Here is a 26,618-nt window from a genome sequence, read left to right as displayed (position 1 = left end):
TGTTAGCCGACGCTGCTGGTGGGTCTAGACACCATGTCTCCATACCCATCGTCCACATCGCGCCATTCTCCCCAATCACCACCCGGGTACCACTCCATTGAAGGTAGACGCTGCACACGTCCTGACGCGCCCAGCCGCCCTGTTGCATCGTCGCACAGCTCGAGAACGCAGGGACAGAGCTTAGGCCATGGACCGAGCTCACGGGCACCGCGTCCAAACTCCACCTTTAAACCAGCCCTCGCGCCAGCAGGCTCTCCTATGACCTCTTCACGTTCCAAGTGACTCCGGGAAGGAAACCGCTTGGGATGGCCGGAACGCGAGCGCCCATGTCGGCGCCGGCAAGCCCTCGTCGCTATTAATCTCTCTCTGGTGAGTCTCACGAGAAACCGTCCGCGTCATCCTTCTTAGCATCCCTAAGTGAACCCATTTTACCCTTGTGCTCAGACGAAACACTACCGAGCAACGCCGCCTCTTCGACGTCCTTCGTGTTGAGCACAACACCGTCGCCGCTGCCCTCACCATTGTCGACGCTTTTCCTCCCGACCGGCCGTGTTGTACGCTCCTTGGAACCCCTAGGTACTCATTTCATGCCACATTCTAGCCGGATCAATCAAGAATAGCAACATGCACCGTCGCCCAACCGAAGGCCGCCGCTCGCCGTCGTCGTCGGTGCTGCGCAGGCCACCGTCGTCGTCGCCACGACCACCATTAGATTCGCCTTGACCTACTCTCCATTTTCTCTGTTGATCACGACCCCATCCGAGATTCGGTTCGTCGCCGGCGACCCCTAGATCGCGCCAGGCATAGCTGCCCCTCCTGTGAGCCCGACCAGGGACCTCCTTCGGAGAATTCGACTAAATCTAGGGTCCTATCCGAAAACTGCCTAGACACATATTACTGTAGCAAGGGAGTGCGGGTTGATTTCCTATCTTGCGAGCGCCTTTCTGCAAAACGCCCCTAACTTCAGAAAACGCCATTCACTGACATGTGGGCCCGGCTGAAATTAAATTTTGAAAACTGAGTTCTATTTTTTTAGCTGAGAATGAGTAGAACTTCAAAATTTTGTAGAAAATTCATTTGTACAAACTTTTCCTTTATTTTTGTTTTACCCTAAATGTCTCCTAGAGCTTGTTAAATACATAACAAAATGAAAATAGCTCTAAAAGTTGTGGAACTAATTCCGTTAATTTTATAAAATCATGCTCTGTAACTTTGTAAAAGTAATTTTCTTCACTTCTGTACAAAAATGTTGCTTAATAAAACTTAGCCCTTTTTAAACCTTTTTAATTATTAAATGCATATCTCTGTAAAACAAAGTGATAAAATAAAATTTCCTTCACTAGAGGCCACCTGAGAACAGCACACACTCACTGCATAAGTCTCATGCATTTTCATGCATTTTTGGTTTTTATGCATTTTTGTATTTATCGTATACGTGTATTTTGAATATAGGAAGAATACGTCGAAGAAGAAGAGGGTGAGTTTGTTGAAGACCAGGTTCAGGTGTTTGCTGACGAAGGCAAGTCAGCCCCTCCTTTGACCACTTTGATCCTATGTTTTATTAGGCTAAATGATTCTATTGCAAACATGCATACGTTAGCTAGTATTAATTTTAGTAAAAGAAATTATACAAATGTGGGAATGGTAGATATGACCTAATTGCTGCATAACCCACCTTAAAATATTGAATCCTTGCTGGTTGTAAAATTTACCTATACACAGCTTATCCTTGAATATGGCCAACATGCAGCATGCTAGGGTTGTCACCGACTTGCTAGTACATTAATTTGATTAATGTACTGATTTCTTGCTTTCTTTTACTTGTTTTTGCCTCAGACCCTACTGCAGGTAATGACTGTTTGGATGACGAGTTTGATGCAGCTTGTGATTTCCAGGATGGTTCTAACTAGGGATTTACCCTAGCCAGTTTGCCTATGGGCTTTTGGGTAGCACGCTTACCGCATGAACCAATATTTATGGCTTGTCGCCAACTACTACTTAGAACTTATTAAGACTATTTATGCTTTATGCTTAGAACCACTTATGATTCGGATATCATGCTTGAGATGATTTATGTGAGACTCTGTTGCATTCCTGGGCGACTAGTCCCACATGAGGATGGGTTTGAAATGGTTAAGATAACCGGGGAATATGCCTTTGTTAAGATCGAGTCTCTGTGGTACGCTTCTGGTTGCCACCATTGAGTGGTTGACGGGCGTATGACGTAGATGACTGGCGTGGCTATTCCAATGGTTATGTCTTCTATTTCATATCCGATGGCTTAGAGCCTTTGTAGTGCCCTCTTCAAGACATGTCGGGGTCTGCGATGAGGTTGGATGGTTACTGTAACAATTTGGGTTTTATCTGGGACCCCATCCATCCAGATATTTCGTGCTGACATGTCTCGGAGCATTGCACCACCTAGGCTTTGGGACATCCTCACAGCTTTCTGGTATCCGAGCCATGACCGACTGTAGGGAATCCCTGGAAAGGATAGTCGTAGAATGGTATTCACAAAACTATCTTGGAAAAATTATTTGTAAAAACCTTATTTCTAGAATTCCTACTCCTTCTAGGTGATACCTTATTTTGAAAAACGGTTTTCTCTCCTCTTGATTCTATAGGCTACGGAAATCTCATATAGATGCTTCCATATGCAAATATAGCTCTCATTCAATATAATCTACTTAAAACGAGTGCCAACTAACTTAGATACTGAAACGAAAAGCTTATGCAAAGCCCTCCCATGAGAGACGTTTGTTTCTACCAGAAATGCTTAGGTTGATTAATTTAGCCTAGGTTTTTGATTGACATGTGCAAATAAAATTTTGCTAGAACTTCTAGGATGAGACGCTGGGTTGGTCGTCTCAGGTTCAGCAATGAACCCTCACCAAAAAAAATCTAAATGCCAAAAAAAAAAGAAACTGTCTTGGCCTAGCATGGGTAGAATGGGGCAGGACGGGTATCTAGGATTTTGTTTGCTTTCTGTAGCTTTCAACAGTACTTACCCTGAACCAGATTAGCTTAGTATCAACTTAGCTTCATGTAGAAAAATTTTGATAATTTTTGGGCAACTAAAACATGGCTTAGTGAATTATTTAGCAACTAACGATTATCTGTCAGGAGCTGGAGTTAGCAGTGTTAATCTTTTTGTACAGGTTAGACCGTAGGTGGGAAAATTTTGAATCTTGGCCTGTTGTTAGGACACCCTTGTAGGGTGTTGCTTGAATTTTTGTGTGATTTTATCTTCAGTTTTGCATGGTCTAAAAATTCGAGGCACCCACTGAACACGGGGAAAAACAGAATTGCACCCTCTAGCTTAAATTTCTTGTAGGTCTTAAAACTTGCTTAAAAATTCCTAAAATTTTGAGGGGGGTAGATAACCTGTACAGAAACTTAGTTGTGCAAAAATTTTCTTTTTAGCAGCTACCTAACTAGGCTTTTTGCCCCTGTTGTTGCTATGGTTTGCTCCAGTCCAGAACATGAAAACTAAGTTTTCCTGATCCTTCCTTTCACTTAAGGTTTCTAATCTAGATAATCATATCCTAACCTTGTAGATGGCTCTCTTGGAACCCTCTTACTACTCCAGAGGCTTCATGGCAGGCACCGTGCAGCAAACACTCTAGGAAATGATGCAGCTCGCCGGCTATACTCGGCAACCCCAGTACACTGTCTTCACACGAAACTATAGCGCCTCTCAAAGGAGCTATCAGGTTGAGCTAGTCCTTCCATCGAGGGACAATGACAGACACCACACGATGGTGTATGGCACTGGGTCGACTGCCGTGGGAGCCATGAATGATGCTGCCTACACTGCTACCGGCTTCCTCCGTGACACGAGCCCGGAGTGTGTTGTGGATTACCGCTTTGTTACGTCTAGGCCAGGTGCTGGTCGCTTTGTCACCTACCCTGGTCTAGAATCTCTTGCAGGTGAACCGCCCTCCCCTCACCTCCGTTTGGGCTACTTCGTTAGGTCCCAGGAGAGGATCATCGAGGATCTGATGCATGAGCTCCATCGGGCGAGGCGGCGCATCGCTATTCTCGACCGTGAGATGGAACCCCGAGCTGGAATTTGGGGCCTCCCACCCGAGGTCGTGTACGGCGAAGACGCCATGCTACCAGCTGAGGAGGAGTTGCCCCCTCCATCAGGATACTACCAGTTGGTTACACCGTCCCCTATGGTCAAAGGGCATGGTGGTAGTCACCGGGTTGTTGCTGATCTTCCACCACCTTCCGGCCTCCATGTTGTGGGGCCAAACCACATCTGATATCACCGCGGGAGCTGTTACCGTTGGGTGATGCAGACACCTCCGCCTCTTGATGATGGTGTGGAGATGACCTCTAGCTCTTCGGGTTCTCCCAGACCTTCTGACAGCTTTCTGCATCTAGCTAGGTGACTTAGATAGTTTCATTAGCATGAGATGTATGATGACCTCTGATGTACTCCCCTTAGCCACATTTTGGATGTGCACGCGTTTTGTAAACGTGTTTTGGTGGCTATTTATGTAAGCTCTTTTGTATGAAACCTTTAATGGAATGGATGACGCATAATAAGCGCATTTATGAACCATTTTCGAGTATCCATGCTTGCTGTCCAGAAATTCTAACTGATGATTTGTTGTTATGAAAGTTAAATTAGTGCTTAAATACTTGCTTTTAAGTGCCTATACCTTTTCGTACTTTTGGATTCGGTTAACTTATTGCAATTCCTTTAAGCACTACTTTTATATTTTTTTGCCCTTCCTTTCACCTTAAATATGCCAAGTCTATCAATCTCAACAATGTTTTTTCCACTTCCGCGTTTTGTGTGCAGAATGCCCGTTACCCGCCCTAGGAGCAATATAACGGCAGACTCTGCAGAAAACCAAAACAACAACCACGACAACTCGTAGCCTCCACCATCTCCCCCTCGGAATTCAGGAGCGAGCGGTAGCCGTCCAACCGACGAGATGGATTCTACTTTGGCTCAGATTCTCGCGGCGCAGAATCAACTCTTCGACCGCTTGGTCATGACTCAAGAGGCCTTGGGCAATGCTCTCCTCCAGAACAACCGTCAGCCACAGTCTAAGCTGGCGGAAGTGCAGCGGACACAACCACCTGTGTTCTTTGTTGCTGCTGATCCTCTCGACGTGGACGACTGGCTCCGCGATATCGAGAACAAGCTTAACCTCGTCCGTTGTGATGATGAGGAGAAGGCGACCTATGCCGCCTACTACCTTCAGGGCGCTGCAGCTGCCTGGTGGGAGACTTACAAGTCTACACTTCCCCAGGACACCGCCATCACCTGGAACGTGTTCAAGCAGGGCTTTCGCGCTTCTCACGTCCCAGAAGGGCTTATGAAGTCCAAGAGAAAGGAGTTCCTCAATCTCACCCAAGGGAACTTGCCTTTCATGGAGTTTCTCAGTCGCTTCAACTACCTTGCACGGTATGCGACTGATGAGCTACGCACTGCTGAGGCGAGGAAGGTGCAACTTTGCCTTGATCGCCTTAGCCCGGAGCTGAAGCACGGTCTCTCTACCCATGAGATCGACAGTATGAAGACCCTTGTTGACAAGTCCCTCCGTTGGGAGGCAAGTGAGAAGGAAGTAGCTGTGGATCGCAAGCGCAAGTTCATGGCGCGCAGGGCTACAGTCAGCCGTCCGAGTCGCCCATGCACTTGGCAGCCTGCTCCAGCTGCACGTCCTACTTCTGTTCCACCGCAGCGTCCCTAGTACGCAGCTGCACATCCACTTGCCGTTGTGCCGCCGCAGGCTAACCGTGGTGCACCGCAGCCCGGAGGCTACAACCGTGCTGCAAATGTTAACTGCTTCAACTGCGGGAAGTTGGGACACTACTCCAACAACTGTCGTTACCCGCGTCGCACCAGTGCTCCTCCTCTGCGCCCCACAGCACCGCAGCCACGTGGTGTCCCTGCTGCTGCTCCACGTGGGGGCCGAGCTGCTCCCAAGCCGGCTCAGAACTTTGGGCGCGGTCGTCTCAACCACGCGACCGCAGAGGAGGCTGTTGATGCACCCGATGTGGTGCTAGGTACCTTTCTTGTTCACTCAGTTCCTGCTTTGGTGTTATTTGAATCTGGTGCATCTCATTCCTTCATATCCACCAAAGTAGCAAAGCAAAACAACATACCCAACACCCTTTTAGACACCCCCATGATAATCCAATCCCTTGGGTCAACCTTCAAAACCAGAACAATATGCAAGGATGTGATTATTCTCATTGATGAGGTAGAGTTCACAGCCGACCTAATACAAGTGAGTTCCTTAGGATTAGATGTCATCCTAGGCATGGATTGGCTTTCCAAACACAAGGGGAATATCAACTGTGCTTCCAAAACCATCTCTTTTGTCAACAGCAATGGGAAAACAGCCACCTTCACTTCCAATAAAGCCGCCACCTCAAACCAGCCATATATCAACTCTCTCATCAAACCTGAGCTTGAATCAATACCAACGGTGTGTGAATATCCTGATGTCTTCCCTGATGAGTGTCACGCCCAGAAATTTACACCAAATCTCTGAACAATAGCATGTATTAAATCTCGGTCTAGGCATCAGCCCGAGTACACACTATGACAAATCAATACACAGTTCCACGACTTAAAAACAAATAAAAACAATTATCTATCGAAATGCAGCGGAAAAGGAAAACAAACTAAACCATCTAATCTTCAGCTTCAGCTAGCGAAGACGGCTCCACACCACAGGCACTCTCGACGGCGGACTGAACCTTACTTCAACCTTCGGAACAACCTTCTTCTGACACAGGCTCTGGCACTTGCTCTGGTGGGGGAAAAATTAAGCAAGGCTGAGTACAAACCACCGTACTCAACAAGTAACACCCAAGAGAGGGAGAATAATGAATGCAACAGGGTATCAAGGATAGGCTAAGGTTAACTTGCACAAAAGCTGCAGTAATTTAGCAAAACAGTAAATAAAATAGACTGAAATAAAAGTAAAGTAAACATTTAAAATAATCATCCACTGTCCAACGTTACCCCACGTTGCAACAGGCCCAAACCACTGTCCAGCGTTACACCACACTCCAACAGGGTCAACCCTCTGTCCAACGTTAAACCACGTTATGACAGACCCAAACCACTGCCAACGTTACACCACGTTGCGCAGGGTCAAACCAGTTCCAAGATTAATAAAATTATTAAAGGGGTTCAACTAATCCCAGTGAGTCTGTCGGTTCGCCCAATAACCGCGGGCACGGCTATTCGAATAGTTTTACTCTGCAGAGGTGTACAACTTTACCCACAAGACATGGCTGCCAAGTATGTTACCATGCCCCAACGTATCACCACGATACCTCAGTACGGAAACCATGATAAGACTTTTCACCTAACCCTCCCTACACAATCGTACCACACTTCAGGTTTCACCCCCTCCTTTACACCAAGTCGGGTAGTCCCCTCTTGTGCCTTGGTAGATCCGGAAGCAGGAGAAGCTTTCGTTACACCACGATTGCCCGTCCATACACCATCACGCCTACCCTTGCCTGGGTACGTCGAATAGGGACAAGCTAGATTACGAGTCTCACCGTTGCCCATTCTGGCTTGTGGTTAGTACGTGTAAGACCTTCAGGGTTTCCTGAGAACCGGTCCTTAACTGCCATGGGCACGACTCTCAAAACCATGCACCCACAGCCCACCATAAGCAATATTTTAGTTGTATTAAACCACATCGGGAGATTATTAATGATTACAACCATTAAAGGTGTATCAAAGTGTAACAGTAATTAAACGATAATTGGTGAGCTAGTTGAACTAAGCATGGCTAAGCATTGCCTAACCCTAAGTCTAGTCAAATTAACCCTGGGATGACAATAATAATGAATGGGAATCAACGGATATATTGGTAAATGCCCAATAGATAAATAAAGTAAATACATTTGAATACAATGCATGTTTGAATGTAAAAGCGGGGGATTTTATAATCATAGGTTCAATATGATCAAAGAAGGGTGCCACTTGCCTTGCTTAGACCCACGAGGAACTTCGACGACGACTTCAAGAACAAACGGCGCTGCGATGGGGTCAAAACCTACGACAAACAAGGCAAAACAAACAAAACAGGCTATAAAACTACTGAAACAGAGAAAGAAACTATTTTTAATGGATTCTTGGTATTTTTCTGGATTTAATGAAACTTGACTGGACCTAAACGGAGACTAGATGAATTACTTATGAATTTTAGAAGATTATCTGTGTTTTTAAACTAAACAGAAAAACCTTATTGATTTATTGCGCAATTAATTGGAGGGATGACGTCAGCACTGAGGAGAGAGGGAAGCTGACAGCCGGGACCCACTGGCAGTGAGACAAGAGGAGAAGAGGGGCTGACAAGGGGGCCCACGAGGAGAGAGAGATCGACTGGCCGGGTCCGCTAGACAGAGGAAGAGAGCAGAGGAGGGAGGGGAGACCGTGGCGATGGCGGCCGGGGACTGGCGGCGGCAAGTCGGTGAGGACCGGGCACTGGCGATGACGCAGCTCCGTGGCCCCGAGCGTCAACCAGCGACGAGATCGGCGGTGGACGGTGCAAGAGCAGCGGCTGGGACGCGCACACGCGGAGGCGGCGAGGGGAGGAAAGGGAGCGGATGGGGAAGGGCGGCAGTGTCGGTGGCGCGACGCGATGGGGAGCGCCGAGGGAGAGAGGGAGGAGGAAGGGGAGAGGGTCTCACAGGCGACAAGAACGACGCCGGCGATGAGGATGGGGCAGCACCTTGACGGTGAGGGCAGCGGTGGCTCGAGAGGGCGAAGGGAGAGCAGTGGCGGCCGCAGAGGTGATTTAAAGGTGGAGGCCGGCGCGTAGGGCGGTGAGGTAGTTGGTGACGGGCGCGGGAAAGGGGGTGGCGCCGGGAGAAGCGGGGCGGTGGTTACGGCGGGCGACGGATTTGGCAGCGACCGGGGAAAGCGGAGTGGGTGCGGCGGAGGACCGACGATGGCCGATGACCGGCGGGAGAAGGCGCGAAGGTGGAGACCGGTGGCGATGGCCGACGGCGGGGAGCAGCGCCCGACGGCTTGGCGTCGCGCGGCGCAGTGGCAACGACCGAGGGGGCCCGCTGCAGCGATGATGATGTGAGGGAGACGATGCCAGGATGGCACGTCGGCGGCGAACAGTGGCGCACGCGCATGGCAGCGGCACATGCGCCTGCGGCGGCGGCCGAAGGTGAAGAAAAGGAGGGAGAGGGGAAGAGGATGCTCACCGGCGGCGCAAAGGGCGGTAGCGAGTCGGCGTCAAGCGGGAATGGGCGATGACGCGGCTCCGCGACAGCGACCGGCGGTGAGGCGCGAGCTCGGCTGGCGGTGGCGAGGCGATGGGCGCAGCGACGGCTCGGGGACGTGTGGAAAAAGGCGGCGACGGCTCGAGGAGAGGGGGATTTATAGGTGGCGGCTACCGCGCGTAGGGCGGGGAGGTCGTTAGCGCGGCGGCGCGGATTGCGGCCGGTGGTTGGCGATGGCGCGTCCGACACGGAGGAGGCGGGGGAGGTTGTTAGCGGCGGCGTGGAATGCGGCCGGCGGTTGCACGCGGCAGCGGCGCGGGCGTGGGAGAGGTGGTGTGGCCAGGACGCGACGGCGCGGCGGCGAGGGCGCGATAGGCTTGGCGAGAGCAGCGGCTTGGCGCAAACCGGCAGAGCGATGGCGCGGGCGCGCGATCGTCGTCCAGCGGCAAGGGCACGCAGCAGGCGGATGCGGAGGCGAGGATGCGAAGGCACGGCACGGCCGGGATGGTGGGGCGGTGCGGCGCGACGGGTGCGGCCGGCACAGAAGCAGACCGCGAGCGGCGGCAGCGCGGCTCTACACGGGGCGAGGCACGCGGCGCGAGCGCGGCTCGGCGATGGCATGAGGAGAGGCAGCTTGCTGCCGATGACGGCGGCGCGAGGGAGGCAGCGGTGCAAGCGTACGCGGCGACGACGCGTGGAGTGCGGGCACGAGCAGAGCTGACATCGCGGCGGCGAGGCGGCGAGGCATCTCGGCACCGGGGCGCAGCGTAGCTCGGCGTGCTGATGTGGGAGTGCGCGCGAGTGGAGGGCGTGGCTCAACGGCATCGCCGCGCGACGGCGAGGCACGAGCGGTGGCGACCTGCGCGTGCAAAGGCGAGCAAAGGCGAAGAGGGACCGGCGGTGGCTGGGGAGACGCGGCAGCGGCCAAGCGGCGATGGCGCGCTAGCGGCCACGGCGACCGAGCGATGGTGACGGCGACGCGGAGCAGCGGCCAAGCATGGGCGCGAGGCGCACGCACCGCGTGGCACGGCGGGGACGTGGGCAGAGAGGTGGACGACGTGCCCGATAGGTGGGCCTCACCTGTCGGTGTCCCGGGAAGGGAGGAGGCGTGGAGGACTTGGGTGCAAGCGGCTTGGGCCGGGAGAAGGACTGGGCTGGCCCAGCGGGAGGGAAGGGAGGAGAGGAGGGAGAGCAGGCCGGAAGGGAGAAGTGGGCCGGCGCTGTTGGGCCGAGAGAAGAGGGAAAATGAGGAGTGGGCCGAGGGAGGTGATGCAGACTTTGAGCGCCGGTTGGGACACGACTCGGGAAATTGCAGACAGTACACGCATTCACACGACAGAACCAAATCATGCACGAATTAGAGATCCGTACGACAAATTAGGTCCGATACGTGAAACCGTGAACTGTTAGCGACACAACGGCAGGAGTTAACGACCCGTTAAATTGAGATTTAACGACTCGCTAAACTAGAATTAGACGACTTTAACGTTAAACCAATCTACGTGTACAAAATAGAATTTCATACTGTAGATCAATCTCACGCTAGCTAATAGATTGGAAAACCTAAGCAATTAAACGGTAGATTAACGATAGATTGATTTGCATGAATAAAACGTATGCAAACCTGAGGTTTGGTGGAGCGATCAGCGACGGATTGCGATTGTTCCTCGCTGTTAGGCTAGAAAACCTGAACAATTAAACGGTAGATTAATTTAGATTGATTCGCAAGAATAAAATATATGCGAACCTGAGGATCGGTGACAGATTAGATCGGCTTTCGCTGCTGCGAATAGGGATGCAACAGGGCTGCTAGCGGCTTGCTGCACAGCTGCTGGATAGGGGCGGCATAGGTGTAGCGGAGGTGGAAGAGGCGACTGGAGATGCACGGGAGAGGGAGACGGGGAAAAGAGGCAAGGGTGTAGGGGGGTATTTATAGGGGGAAGCTAGAGATAGATCTAGTTATCCATCTCCTATTAACAAGGAATAGATAATGTTTCAAGGGGATAAGATTTAGAATTAATTGGAATTGATTTTTTTGGTGGAGATAGAGATGAGGCTGCATGGCTTGGAGAGGAGGAGGAGAGGACCGTACAGGGAGGAGGAGGAGTTCGGCCAAGGGAGAGGAAAAAGGAAAAGAGAAAAAGAAAAGGGAAAAAGGAAAAAAGGAGAAGGGAAAAAGAAAAGAAAAAGGAAGGAGGAAAAAAAAAGAAATTGCCTCCAATTTTGCCGATTTTTATTAAGTTTATCAGAGCAAATTTTACTGACTGCAATTCAAATATAAATCCTGTTAATCATTTAAAATGCTTTCGGGACATTTTAGAATATCCGAAGCTTCCAATTAATTAAATTAATTTATTACACTGGGTTTCTCCTGAACTTTAATTAACAAATTATTTTTAATGCATTATTTAATTATTTCTTGGCTAGGGTAAAACTCAGGGCGTGACAATGAGCTACCAGGAATGCCACCCGATCGCGACATTGAGTTCGTGATTGATCTTGTTCCTGGTGCGGCACCTGTTGCTAAGCAACCCTACCGTATGACCAGTGAAGAATTGGTTGAGCTCAAGAAGCAAATTGATGAACAACTGGAGAAGGGTTTCATTCGACATAGCATCTCTCCTTGGGGTTGTCCCGTTCTTTTTGCTCCAAAAAGTGATGGTACGGTTCGACTGTGTGTTGACTACCGTCCACTAATTAAGAACAAGTATCCACTCCGCCGCATGGATGATCTCTTTGACCAAATGACTGGTGCGCAAGTATTCTCCAAGATTGATTTGAGGTCTGGATATTTTCAACTCAAGATCAGACCGGAGGATATTCCAAAGACAGCTTTCAGAACACGCTATGGTTTGTTTGAATACACCGTAGTTTCTTTTGGCCTAACCAATGCTCCTGCCACTTTTATGAACTTGATGAACAAGGTTTTCATGGAATACTTGGACAAATTTGTGGCAGTGTTCATTGATGACATTCTCATTGTCTCGAAGAATGGGGAAGAACACGCACAACATCTAAGGCTAGTGCTTGACAAACTTCGTGAGCATCAACTCTATGCAAAATTCAACAAATGTGAGTTTTGGATGAACGAAGTGGCCTTTCTCGGTCATGTGATATCTGGGGGTGGTATCGCAGTTGATCCAAGCAAAGTGGAAAGTGTTCTTAACTGGGTACAGCCTAATACCGTAACAGAGGTTCGAGCTTTTCTTGGCTTAGCCGGTTATTACCGTCGGTTCATTGAGAATTTCTCTAAGATTGCTAGACCAATGACCCAACTTCTCAAGAAGGAGAACAAGTTTGTATGGTCAGAGGAATGCGAGGCAAGTTTCCAAGAGTTAAAGAAAAGACTCACAACAGCCCCAGTGCTTATAATGCCCGATATCCACAAAAATTTCGATGTCTATTGTGACGCATCTCACAATGGCCTCGAGTGTGTATTGATGCAAGAAGGAAAGGTTCTGGCCTATGCTTCACGTCAGTTGCGCCCTCATGAACTCAATTATCCAACCCATGACTTGGAATTGGCAGCCGTAGTTCATGCCTTGAAAATCTGGCGCCACTACCTTATCGGTAAAAGATGCGAAATCTATACCGACCATAAAAGTTTGAAGTATTTCTTCACCCAACCAGATCTAAACCTAAGGCAAAGAAGATGGTTGGAACTCATCAAGGACTACGATCTTGGCATCCATTACCATCCCGGTAAAGCCAATGTTGTAGCCGATGCACTCAGCCGAAAACTTAACCACATTACTGCTTCCGAACTTGTTCCACAATCAGAGTTGTTATGGGAATTTCAGAAGCTTAATCTTGGTGTGGTTGAAGAAGGTTTTGTTACTGCCCTAGCACTTCAACCGACCCTCATTTCTCAGATAAAAGAGGCTCAACTCACTGACCAGGAGGTAGTTGAAATTAAGAAGGAAATGACAAGTGACAAGCCAACTATCTTTTCCTTAGATGATGATGGTGTTGTTCATGGGAAGCAATTGTTTGTCCCTGACACTCAACATCTTCGGGAGCTTATTCTTACAGAGACACACGAGTCTCCCATGTCCATCCATCCAGGTTGCACCAAGATGTACCAAGATATCCGCTCTCTTTATTGGTGGCCTACCATGAGGCATGACATTGCTGCATATGTTGCTATTTGTGATGTGTGTCAGCGTGTCAAGGCTGAGCACCAACGTCCCGCAGGTTTACTTCAACCCTTGCAAATTCCTGAGTGGAAGTTCGATGAAGTTGGAATGGATTTCATAACAGGTCTTCCTAAGACTTCTAATGGACATGATTCCATATGGGTCATCGTTGATCGCTTGACCAAGGTTGCCCATTTCATTCCGGTGAATGTCTCCTACAATGGTGCAAAGCTGGCAGAGCTCTATTTGACTCACATCGTTCGCTTGCATGGAGTACCGAAGGCCATTGTATCAGACCGTGGTCCCTAGTTCACTTCTCGGTTTTGGGAGAATCTTCATGAGCTCCTTGGTACTCAGTTGTTCATTAGCACAGCTTTTCACCCATAGACTGGAGGTTAGACTGAGCGCACAAATCAGATCTTGGAAGATATGCTCAGATCTTGTGTCCTCAGTTACAACACCAATTGGGAGAAATGTCTGTCCTTTGCCGAATTCTCATACAACAATAGTTACGAAACTAGCCTTCAAATGTCACCCTTTGAGGCTTTGTATGGAAGAAAGTGTAGAACCCCACTCTTCTGGTCAGAAGTGGGAGAAAGACAACTCTTTGGTCCTGCCGCTATCAAGGAAGCCAAGCAAAACGATGCTCTCATCAGAAACCGGCTAAAGGAGGCACAGTCATGCCAAAAGAGTTATTCCGACTGTCGCCGTCGTGAATTGAGCTTTGAGGTTGGACACTATGTCTATCTAAAGGTCTCGCCATTGCGGGGCACTCGTCGATTTCAGGTGCACGCAAAATTGGCGCCTCGATACATTGGTCCATATCAAGTTCTTGCCAAGAGGGGTCAAGTTGCCTACAAGTTGCAGCTACCATCTCAACTCTCAGATGTGCATGATGTGTTCCAGGTTTCGCAGCTCAAGAAGTGCCTTCGAGTTCCTACGGAGCTCACTCCATTAGAAGACATCAATCTCCAGCCCGACCTCTCCTACCAGGAGTATCCAATCCGCATTCTTGAGGAAGCCGAGCGACACACGCGAAGCCACTCAATCAAGATGCTCAAAATCCAGTGGAGCAACCACACTCCCGAAGAAGCAACGTGGGAAAGGGAAGACCGCCTTAAAGCCGATTTTCCTAGTTTCTTCTCCTAGATCCTATCAAATCTCGGGGTCGAGATTTTGTTTAAGGGAGGTAGGTTTTCTAACGTACCCAAGCCCGTAAACCCGAGAACTAAATTTAACTTAAATGCATCATGTGGTTGGGAGTGATTTTAATTGTTTTTGGATCTTAATCATCTCATCATCACATGCAATAATAGACCTAGAGTCACAAAAACAATTAATTTGGTATTTATGTGCCTCCAAAAAAATTCTGCAGAAATTCTGAAAAATACCTTGATATGTCAGAAACCAACCCACAAATTTTCATAATTTTTAATTAAGGTTTGATAACTCTTTGATTTATTTTAATGTCTCCAAAAACCTGAAAAACTGTTAGTAGATTCAAATTTGCTCTCTTCGACAAATTTATTTAAAGACCTCTTTTAAATGTTTTCTTTCAGCCAAAGTCTTCTACTAACTTTCTTCTAACACCAAGAGGAGTGGCACACACTGGATCGCTATCTAACCATTTCTTCTCACTCTCCAAAAATCCTTTGCAGCCAACTCTACTTGACAAGTGGGCTCCACACCACTAGGACCCACATGGCAGCCTCCCACTCTCTCCTCACAGCCTCCACCGCCCCCCATAGCCAATGGAAGCCCAAGAAACCCCATCATAGCACCAGCTACCTTCTCTCCCTCTCTGTCTTTGTAAGCATTTCGTCGAACACCTGGCGGGCATTCTCCTTGGAGTGGAGAAAACAGCACCCCTAGCTTCCCACCATGCCATGCCGGGCCTTCTCCACGAAGCTAAGATGTTAGCCGACGCTGCTGGTGGGTCTAGACACCGTGTCTCCATACCCATCGTCCACCTCGCGCCATTCTCCCCAATCACCACCTGGGTACCACTCCATTGAAGGTAGACGAGGCCGTTCCGACCAAATCTCCGTGCCCAGACCAAATCTCCTCCTCCACTACTCTTCCACGGCACGCTGCACACGTCCTGACGCGCCCAGCCGCCCTTTTCCATCGTCACACGGCTCGAGAACGCAGGGACAGAGCTTAGGCCATGGACCAAGCTCACGGGCACCGCGTCCAAACTTCACCTTTAAACCAGCCCTCGTGCCAGCAGGCTCTCCTACCTCGCCTCTTCACGTTCCAAGCGAACTCCGGGAAGGAAACCCCTTGGGATGGCCGGAACGCGAGCGCCCAAGTCGGCGCTGGTGAGCCCACGTCGCCATTAATCTCTCCCTGGTGAGTCTCATGAGAAACCGTCCGCGTCATCCTTCTTAGTATCCCTCAGTGAACCCATTTTACCCTTGTGCTCAGACGAAACACCACCGAGCAACGCCGCCTCTCCGACATCCTTCGCGTCGAGCACAACACCGTCGGCGCTGCCCTCACCATTGTCAACGCTTTTCCTCCCGGCTGGCCGTGTTGTAAGCTCCCTGGAACCTCTAGGTACTCATTTCATGCCACATTCTAGCCGGATAAATCAAGAATAGGAATATGCACCGTCGCCCAACCGAAGGCCGCCGCTCGCCGTCGTCATCGGTGCTGCACAAGCCGCCGTCGTCGTCGCCACGACCACCATTAGTTCGCCTTGACCTCCTCTCCATTTTCTCTGTTGATCACAACCCCATCCAAGCTTCGGTTCGTCGCCGGCGACCCCCAGATCGAGCCAGGCATGGCTGCCCCTCCTGTGAGCCCGACCAGGGACCTCCTTTGCAGAATTCGACTAAAGCTAGGGTCCTATCCAAAAACTGCCTAGACACATATTACTGTAGCAAGGGAGTTCGGGGTTGATTTCCTATCTTCTGAGGGCCTTTCTGCAAAACGCCCCTCACTTCAGAAAACGCCATTCACTGACATGTGGGCCCGGCTGAAATTAAATTTTGAAAACTGATTTCTATTTTTTTTAGCTGAGAATGAGCAGAACTTAAAAATTTTGTAGAAAATTCATTTTAACTCCGAAAATTGTGAAACCAGTTTTGTTAGATCCATGGAACTGCGAACTATTTTAGAAGAATATAAAACTTGGTACTTTTTGTACAAACTTTTCCTTTATTTTTGTTTTACCCTAAATGTCTCCTAGAGCTTGTTAAATCCATAACAAATTGAAAATAGCTCTAAAAATTGTGAAACCACTTCTGTTAATTTTATAAAATCATGCTCTGTAACTTTGTAAAAGTAATTTTCTTCACTTCTGTACAAAAATGTTACTTAATAAAACTTAGCCCTTTTTAAACCTTTTTAATTATTAAATGCATATCTCTGTAAAACAAAGTGATAAAATAAAAATTCCTTCACTAGAGGCCACCTGAGACCAGCACACACTCACTGCATAAGTTTCATGCATTTTTGGTTTTTATGTATTTTTGTATTTATCGTATACGTGTATTTTGAATAGAGGAAAAATACGTCGAAGAAGAAGAGGGTGAGTTTGTTGAAGACCAGGTTTAGGTGTTTGCGGACGAAGGCAAGTCAGCCCCTCCTTTGACCACTTTGATCCTATGTTTTATTAGGCTAAATGATTCTATTGCAAACATGCATACGTTAGCTAGTATTAATTTTAGTAAAAGAAATTATATAAATGTGGGAATGGTAGATATGACCTAATTGCTGCATAACCCACCTTGAAATATTGAATCCTTGCTGGTTGTAAAAATAGGGTGCTCTTGGATACAATTATTGTGTTATTTGGGATTATGCTACGCTTATATTGCCACTATATGCTTATATATTCGGTTACCACCTTACAAATTACTCATTTTGATAAATGTTATATGTGAAAAAGGTTATTTTGATGCTGCTGGACAAAATTTTAAATGTGTGAGTATTGTGAACAGAAAATGGAGAAAACTTGTTTTTAGACTTGGGCGGCGAGTGATGTACAAACCACATGTGCATATGGTGGTAGATGTGCACCGATAGGGGGAGCATTCGCTCGGGTCGATTAAGGACCTCACTCTATGTCACCAACTAATGAAAACAATACAAACCACATGTGCTAAGTATGGGCTGGCCTTAACCTATTAAGTTGTTTAGAATTTAGCCTTGCATCTTGGTAGGCTGAAGAGTATGGGTTACCGGGTTTTGGTAACTTATCGGAACTTCCTATGGTTTGTGATTTGTTGAAATTGATTAATGACATGTGGTATGTGATGATTTGAGCGGGCAGTCTGTCCAATACAACGGTGTCATGCCTCGTGAGGGATTCCGGGTAGGGTTCTTACGGCGCTAGATTAAAGCGTGGGCCCGCTACCTAGTGGCGCTACTTTGCTAGTAGCGTGGGTAAAACACACATCGTGCTGGTGCAAGGCTAGACAATAAATAACGTAACGGTTTCGTTATGAGCTCTAGGTCACACTCAATGTGTAGAGTGTGGTGATACCGACGGGTATCGGATAAACTAGAGCGATCCATATCATGTGGGCTTAAAAGTTATACAAACTCTGCAGAGTCTAAAACTAATCGATTAGCAGTGCTCACGGTCATGAGCGGCATGGTGAAGTGTCATGAGTATAGTTTGTGATTTGATAAACTCTTGTGAACTTGGAAAATGGTTGCAATGTTTTGTTTGTGAACTTGGGTAAAGTTCGGTGAATGGTGATGATATGATGGTAAGTGGTGATGATCTGCCTTGAGGGGTAGATGTGTATTATTTATTTATTTACATAACAAACTTTACTTACTCTATACTATTGTTATAAAATTTCCGTTGCGAAACATGTTGTGAACAAAAATTGGCATTTATGCAAAAATTTACCTGTACACAGCTTATCCTTCAATATGGCCAACATGTAGCATGCTAGGGTTGTCACCGACTTGCCACTACATTAATTTGATTAATGTACTGATTTCTTGCTTTCTTTTACTTGTTTTTGGCTCAGACCCTACTGCAGGTAATGACTGTTTGGATAAGGAGTTTGATGCAGCTTGTGATTTCCAGGATGGTTCTAACTAGGGATTTACCCTAGCCAGTTTGCCTATGGGCTTTTGGGTAGCACGCTTACCGCATGAACCAATATGTATGGCTTATCGCCAACTACTGCTTACAACTTATTAAGACTATTTATGTTTTATGCTTAGAACCACTTATGATTCGGATATCATGCTTGAGATGATTTATGTGAGACTATGTTGCATTCCTGGGCGACTAGTCCCACATGAGGATGGGTTTGAAATGGTTAAGATAACCGGGGAATATGCCTTTGTTAAGATCGAGTCTGTGGGGTACGCTTCTGGTTGCCACCATCGAGTGGTTGACGGGTGTATGACGTAGATGACTGGGGTGGCCATTCCAATGGTTATGTCTTCTATTTCATATCCGATGGCTTAGAGCCTTTGTAGTGCCCTCTTCAAGACATGTCGGGGTCTGCGATGAGGTTGGATGGTTACTGTAACAATTTGGGTTTTATCTGAGACCCCATCCATCCAGATATTTCGCGCTGACATGTCTCGGAGCATTGCACCACCTAGGCTTTGGGACGTCCTCACAGCTATTGGGGATGTACGTCCTCAAGTGTCAAATGGAGATGACCCTTCTTCATCAACACATGTTGAGCCATCAACATTACAAGTGCAAGAACCATCGTCATCAACAATCCATGAGCAAGATGATGAAAGCCGTGAAGATGTAGCACAAGTACAACATCCAAGAGTTCATCAAAGCATCCATCGTGACCACCCCAGCGACAACATCATTGGTGATATAAATAGAGGGGTACAACTCGATCTCGTGTCGTAAATTTTTGTGAACATTACTCGTTTGTTTCCTCTATTGAGCCACTTAGGGTGGAAGAGGCACTTGAAGACGCCGATTAGGTGATGGCCATGCAAGAAGAACTCAACAACTTCATGCGCAATCAAGTGTGGTCGCTAGTAGAACGACCACAACAAAACATGATTGGTACAAAATGGGTCTTCCGCAACAAACAAGATGAAAACGGGTTGTTACACGAAACAAGGCAAGGTTAGTGGCGCAAGACTTCACACAAATCGAGGGACTCGATTTTGGTGAAACTTTTGCGCCAGTTGCTAGACTTGAGTCAATTTGAATATTACTTGCTTATGCAACTAACCATGACTTCAAACTATACCAAATAGATGTGAAGAGTGCCTTTCTTAATGGGCCTATTAATGAGTTGGTGTATGTGGAACAACTGCCGGGCTTTGAAGACCCCAAGTACCCAAATCACGTGTACAAGCTTCGCAAGGTGCTCTATGGGCTTAATCAAGCTCCTAGAGCAAGGTATGAATGCCTTCGTGATTTTCTTGTGAAAAATGGCTTTGAGATAGGCAAAGCCGACACTACTCTCTTTACTAAAAGACATGACAAAGATTTATTTGTGCGCCAAATATATGTCGATGACATTATATTTGGTTCTACTAACCAAGCTTTTAGTGATGAGTTTAGTAGGATGATGACTAAGCGTTTTGGGAGGTCCATGATGGGCGAATTGAAGTTCTTTCTCGGCCTTCAAATCATGCAATTAAAGGAAGGAACCATCATTTGCCAAACCAAGTATGCTAAGGACATGCTCAAGAAGTTTGATATGGAGAATGCCAAACCGGCCCGCACACCGATGCCTTGAAATGGGCATCTTGACCTCAACGAGCAAGGTAAAGACGTCGATCAAAAGGTATACCGTTCCATCATTGGCTCCTTGCTTTATCTTTGTGCATCTAGGCCGGACATTATGCTTAGCATGTGTATGTGTGCAAGATTTCAAGCCGCTCCCAAGGAATGTCACCTTGTGGCCATTAAGAGAAATCTTAGATACATAGTTCATACTCCTAATCTTGGCCTATGGTATCCCAAGGGTGCACAGTTTAATCTCATTAGTTACTCCGATGCGGATTATGCCGAGTGCAAAATGGATAGGAAGAGCACATCGGGTACTTGCCAATTCTTGGGTAGGTCCCTTGTTTCTTGGTCCTCCAAGAAGCAAAACTCTGTCGTCCTATCCACCGCCGAGGCGAAATATGTTTCGGTGGGGAGTTGTTGTGCTCAACTGCTTTGGATAAAACAAACCTTGCAAGACTATGGCCTAAATGTGAGCAAAGTGCCCCTTCTATGTGACAAAGTATATAAAGGGGAAGGCCGTGGGGAGGGTAAAAGTTTTTCACTTTTTACCTCTCTCCCATAGTTCTAGCCCTAGTTCTCTCCTCTCCACCAAAACTAGGGCTAGATCCAAGTTCTTTGGAGAATCTTTGCACTCCACGTAGTGTGGAGAGGGATTCGAAGCCTCCAAGAGACGATCTCCTTATAGTTCTTCAGAAGTTCTTCGTCTCAAGGTATTTTCTTCGAATTCTCTTTGGTTCTCCCTCAGATCTACATGCCTTGGGACAATGACTTTGGATTCCGCTTGGTAGAACTATAGATCCGTGGTTATAGAGTACTTTTCTAAGGTTTATTCACAATTTCCACGGTTGAATCATGCAAATCTTGGGTTTTGGGGTTCGGGTTTGAAGTCAAGGTCACCGGAAGTTCCGACGGCTGCTTCAGAAGTTCCGAAGAGGATTCAACCCCGAGCACCATCCCATGCTTTGCATTCCTGGAGTCCTCCAATCCTTATTTTCTTGTTCTTGTTTGTGTGAAAGGATCATGGCTCCCACAAAGAAGTTTACCAGCAGGCAAAAGGCAAAGAGGGTTCGCACTCCCACCTCCTCCATAGAGAATGCCACTGATAGTGATTGGTCTCCTAGCGACCATGAGCATGTCCCTCAACCAGAGAGTGTGAATCTTGGAGGAAGGTTGCCAAAGAGAAGTGCCGTAGCCAAAGTGCCAGAGGGCGCTTTGATCCAACCAGGCAGGGTTTTCGTACTAGGGACGTGGTTGGTCCCCTGTACATTCACATGCCAGTTGGCAATAGAGGTAGTGTGACCAACTAGAACAAGAAGGTGGAAGATCTTGTGAGGGTCAGATCTCAGAGTGGGCCAGATGCGATGAGGTCTGCTTCAGATAGTCGCTTCTGGACTAAGTTTCAGCAAGATTTCTATCAGACAGTGATCATGGCAAAGCAGCCCAAGACTGTCCCCATGCAGTGGATAGACTGGGATGGTCTGCGCTGGCTGGATGTTCCCGTGGTCAATGAGATCATCAACATCTGCAGGCGTATGTACCTCTTGGAAATCATGGAACTTGAGCATGATTGGTGTGAGTAAATAATAGCTCAGTTCTATGCTACAGTGTACTTTGGAGGACCTGAGGAAAACACCATGTTTTGGATGACATAGGGAAGGTGGTACAATATCACCTACAATGACTTCGTGGTTCTCTTTGGTTTTGAGAAGTACCCGGTAGAAGTCTACAACAAAGTACACAGCGAAGATGTTCTTAATGATGGCATGTTGTCCCGCATGTATATCCCTGGAGGAAGTCCAGACTTGGGGGCAGTAAAAGGACTCAACCCTACCTTTGTCTATCTCAACAGGATGTTGAGGAAGACCATTACTCCCAAGGATGGTGATGCTAGCCACATCAACTCCTACACTCGCAACATTCTTCACAAGATGAGGCTCCGAGATCCCTTCAATGTGCCTAGGTTCATTTGGGATGAAATCTGCAATACCTCTGTCTCTCACAGAAAGGGTCTGGGTTACTCTCGCTACATCATGCTTATGATTGAGACTGTCACAGGGACCACTTTTGTGAAGGAAGTCCAGCACACCAAGCTTGGTCTTCGCCTAAATCAGCCACTCTATGAGTCTGGAGGTGAGGAGGAGCAAGGAGGCACCAGTCAAGCTGATGGTTCTAGCTAGGCTGGTGGATCCTGACAGCGTGACATTCCCAGCTCTTCTCGGGGTCACGCCAGAGCTTCAAGTCAGCAGAAGTTCTCCTCCCCGACCAAGTTCTTAAACAAGATCTTTACTATCTGCTCCTCCAACCACAACATTCTTGTCAAGGAAAGGAATGCAAGGAAGAAGAACGCTCAGAGGTTGAAGGAGATCCAGAAGCATCTCAACTTGCCACACTCTGACACTAGATTTGAAGGCCAAGTGAGTGAGCCAGAAGTGTGGCAGTTGGAGTCAGAAGAGCAGTTTGATCCTGACACACATGCACTCCACAACTGAGTCATCACCATGTTCCTTAACTTCTTCTCTTTTTGGTGACTTGATGCCAAAGGGGGAGAAGTAATCTATCTTTCTAGTGACGAGTTGGTTGGAACACTTGAACTATTTGCATTGCATGGCATTCATCGAACTATCTGCATCGCATGTTTAATTTGCATTGTCTATGTGGTGGAACAATCGTTATTCTCTATTCGTTTAAGACAATGTGATGAGATGTAATATTATTTGTGAGCTTGCTATTTCTATTGCTATATCTATGCTCGCTTGCATTTATGCTTATTGAAAGATGCAAGGTATAAGGGGGAGCTACTTTATGCGTATAATGCATATCTTAAGGGGGAGCTCAATCTTTACCTTGTGTCAAAATTTATTCAATTATCTCTTGTGAATCAAATGGTAGTCATCAATCACCAAAAAGGGGAGATTGAAAGTACATCTAGGCCCCTAATTTGTTTTGGTGATTCATGACAATCAAATGATGAGGACTAATGATGTGTGTGAGAATGTGAAGGTATAAATAGTCCTTATGAAAAAGTTGTCGTTGCGCCGTCCACGTGAAAGGAGAAGTATAATCGGTATATTCGTGTTGGCGTGTGTATTTACTTTGAATTTGAGTCAACTAGGAATGTCGTACTATAAAGATGGGTGCGCAAGTGAAATCTAGGAATGAATCCGGTGCTCAGAAATATGTTTAAAGTGCATCTTTTGCTATCTTTTTGATGTTGTGCTGGAATTTACGGAAGTTCCGAAGGTACTGTCAGAACTTCCGAAGGTATCAGATTTGGTTCTGTATGATTCACGGAAGTTCCGAAGGGGTCAAAATCGGTTCTGTAAGAACCACGGAAGTTCCGAAGGAGACCTTCGGAAGTTCCGAAGAAGCCAGAATCGGTTCTATAAGATTCTCGGAAGTTCCGATGGTTTTGACCGAAACTTCCGTTGACTTGACTTTTCGCAGTTGACATTGAATTTTTGAAGTGCTGGGGGTTGTTATTTTGAACTGACCGGATGTTCCGAAGGAGACCTCCGGAAGTTCCGAAGAGGGAATCTTTTGCCCCCAACGAGCAAAAATTGAGAGGTTGGTATAAATACCCCCCAACCCCTCAACCTAGGGTTGTTGCTCCCATTGTTCATCCCCTTGCTCTCTCACTTCCTACTCTCCACGGATCTAAGTGATTTGGATTTTTTGTGTGTGAGAGTTGGTTGTTTTGAGTTAGTTTGAGTGCTTGGTGTTGACTTCATGAGAAATTTCTTGAGCACTAGATTTATCCCCAAGATCTCTTTGCTAGATTGTTACTCTTGGTGGTTGAGGACACCTAGATGGCTAGGCGTCGTTCCTAGAGCCGCCAAAGTTCTTGGGTTGAGGACACCTAGATTGTTACTCTTGGGTTGTGAAGGTTGGGTCTCACCTCCGAAAGGAAAGAGACACCTCGAGTAACGGGGGAGTGCACGAGTGCAACCCTGAGGAAAGGGTTGTGGAACCCGACTCAAGCTTGAGCTCCTCAACAGAGAGTACAATCCCCTCAAGGATTGGAACGTCGGTAAAAAGTTTCCATCTCTACTTGTGGTGATATAGCTCTAACTTGTGTTTTTAGCTTTGCTTTTGGTTGCCGCGCGTGCCCTAGTTGCTGTTTGTGCCAAGCTTGAAGGTAGTTTACTTCTCTAAGGTTTGGTTGGCTAGATCTACTCATTTCTCATTCTAGATCTGGTGCTATCGGAAGTTCCGAAGATCATCGGAACTTCCGAAGGCTGGAAGTTCCGAAGCCCCTGACCGGAACTTCCAAAAGTTCTAGCTACTGCTTTTTAGGTTTAATTTTTAAATCGCCTATTCACCCCCTTTCTAGGCCTTGATATACTCTTTCAGAACAGAGAGGAGGGAGGCATCGGCCGACCAGAGGGGAGGGGCGGTGCCGGCCGGTGGTGAGCGGCGCGGCGAGGGTGGCAACGGTGCAGACTCGGCGGCGGCGTCGCATGACAGCAATGGCGATGGCAAGGGCGCACGGCGGTGATCAGTGCCAAGGCGGGAGCGGTGGCGGAGGGGCGATGGCGCGCGGCGACGCCCAACGGCGACGACGACGACGACGACCGGTGATGCGGCGGCGGTGCACGGGAGTCGACCACGACGGGGAGAAGTCGGCGAGGCGACGGCAACGGAGGCGAAAGGGCGACGCCGGTGGAGGACGGCGCACAGCGCATGACAGCAGCGTGCGTGAGGGAGTCGACGGCGACTACCGAAGAGAAAATAGGAAGGGAGAGAGGGGAGAGGATCACCGATGATGCGGGGACGGTAGCGAGTCGTCGTGGGCGGTGAACACGGGATGACGGCCGGCGGCGATGTCGATCAGCAACGGCGGAGGAGATCGAGTGGTGGCGGCGGCGGGTTCGGGTGCGGCGGCGGCTCGAGAAAACGGGCAACGGCTCTCGGGGAGAGGGGATTTATATGGGTGGTGGCGCCGGCTAGGGCGGGCGGCGATTGCGGAGTACGCGGCGCTCATGCGCGTGGCTTGCGGCGGCCATTTCGGTCATGGTGATTGTGGGCAGCGGCTCGGACTCGTCCGGCATGGGGGAGGCAGGCCAGACTTTGGCAGCGTGCGGGCGTCGGGCCGAGGCGGGGGCGCAGAAGTTGGGCTGAGGCGGCCCGGCCAGGAGGAGGAGGGCGCGCGCTGCGAGAGAGAGGGAGGTGGGCCATGCGAGTGGGCCGGCCCGAGAGGAGGGGAGGGAGAAGGAGGAGAAGGGAGGAGAGGAAGGAGAGATTGGGCTGTGGCCCAATCCGGAAAAAGAAAAGAAAAAGAAAGGAAAAGGGAGGGAAAAGGGGAAAAAGAAAAGCCCCACTTTTGTCGAATTTTAAATTAAATTTTTGGGCAAAATTTTATACTATGCAATTTGAGTTTAAATCCAGTTAATGTTTTGCAAACTTTGATTTAAGTAAATTAATTTCCTTTGGGGGGTTTTCCTGAGTTATTAAGCCAATTATTATTTGTGAATTTCTTTTACAAATTAGGCTTTGGATAAAACTCCGGGTGTGACAAAAAATCAGAGGATTTGGGAAATTTTCCAGTGATCAAATTATGACCAATAGAGTTGCCAATTATTTTTCTCATCATCCCGATACTCGGGTGCCCAAGTCGATCATGCCAAGTGTGGAATGCATTGACATTTTGAAAAATTACTTTGTACGCAACTTGGGAAATGGGCTTAATGTATATAGTACAAACCCGATGTAAGAGATGGAATTTTTTTCGCAAGTATGTTTGCAATATCCATTTTCTCTGGTTAAGAGAAGAAATTCGTCTCGATTATCCATATGGGTTTCATTGTATGACTTAGTAGGGTACGGGTTGAATCAGGATACAATAAAGCATCCTCGATTATGATTTTTGTACCCATTGGGAGTGTAATAATTGCTCGTCCAGAGCCAACTATTACAGTATTGCGTCCAACGATTGTCGAAACTTTCCCTTCTTTCTTTTTAAGAGTTTTGAAGTATTTAATCTCCCTAAGTATAGAATTTGTGGTACCACTGTCGAGAAGGCATAATTCCTCTCTAATCGGAGTGACATCGTGAGACATCTATATTGAAAGAAAGAAAATTGTTTAGTAAACAATTCTTTATTCAATCCATACATACATTAAGTAACAAAACATCAAATACACAAATGATGTTTACATAAGATGTAAGAGTACATACTCTAATGACTTTAAAGTCTTACAACCTTATTACATAAGGGTGTTCATACTTATCTACTTATTACAACAAATATTGTTTGGACATAATACATGGATATCATTGTATGTAACACACATACTAATACTTAAAGTTTTTAATCTTCAAGTAAGATGCACTGAGATTACTATAAATCTCCAAGTGGATCCATTGAGCAAAACTCAATGAGCATGTCATCTGTCAAAGAAAGCGGACCAATGTCTTCTGGTGGAAGATTGTGATTGTTCTCTAGTTCAATAGGAGCCTTCTAAGAACTTCCAATCTCTGGTCTAGCTTCATTTGTTAGATTGAAATGAGCTTCATATCTTGGTTTCTCAGATGACTTTTTCTCCTTGAGGGATTCTTGATATAGGAGGACA

At 47.5% G+C, this 26,618-nt stretch overlaps 1 protein-coding gene across 1 annotated transcript; it reads left to right on the top strand.

Moving 5' to 3' along the window:
• Positions 1 to 4,949: 4,949 nt before the first annotated feature.
• Positions 4,950 to 5,711, top strand: LOC121055549. The gene has a single exon (XM_040528257.1). The coding sequence runs from the start codon at positions 4,950 to 4,952 to the stop codon at positions 5,709 to 5,711; it is 762 nt and encodes a 253-aa protein (XP_040384191.1).
• The last annotated feature ends 20,907 nt before the right edge of the window (positions 5,712 to 26,618 follow it).

Source organism: Oryza brachyantha, chromosome 10 (assembly GCF_000231095.2).
Source record: "Oryza brachyantha chromosome 10, ObraRS2, whole genome shotgun sequence".
In the NCBI taxonomy this organism is placed as follows: Eukaryota; Viridiplantae; Streptophyta; class Magnoliopsida; order Poales; family Poaceae; genus Oryza; species Oryza brachyantha.
This window is presented reverse-complemented; position numbering and strand designations above follow the sequence as displayed.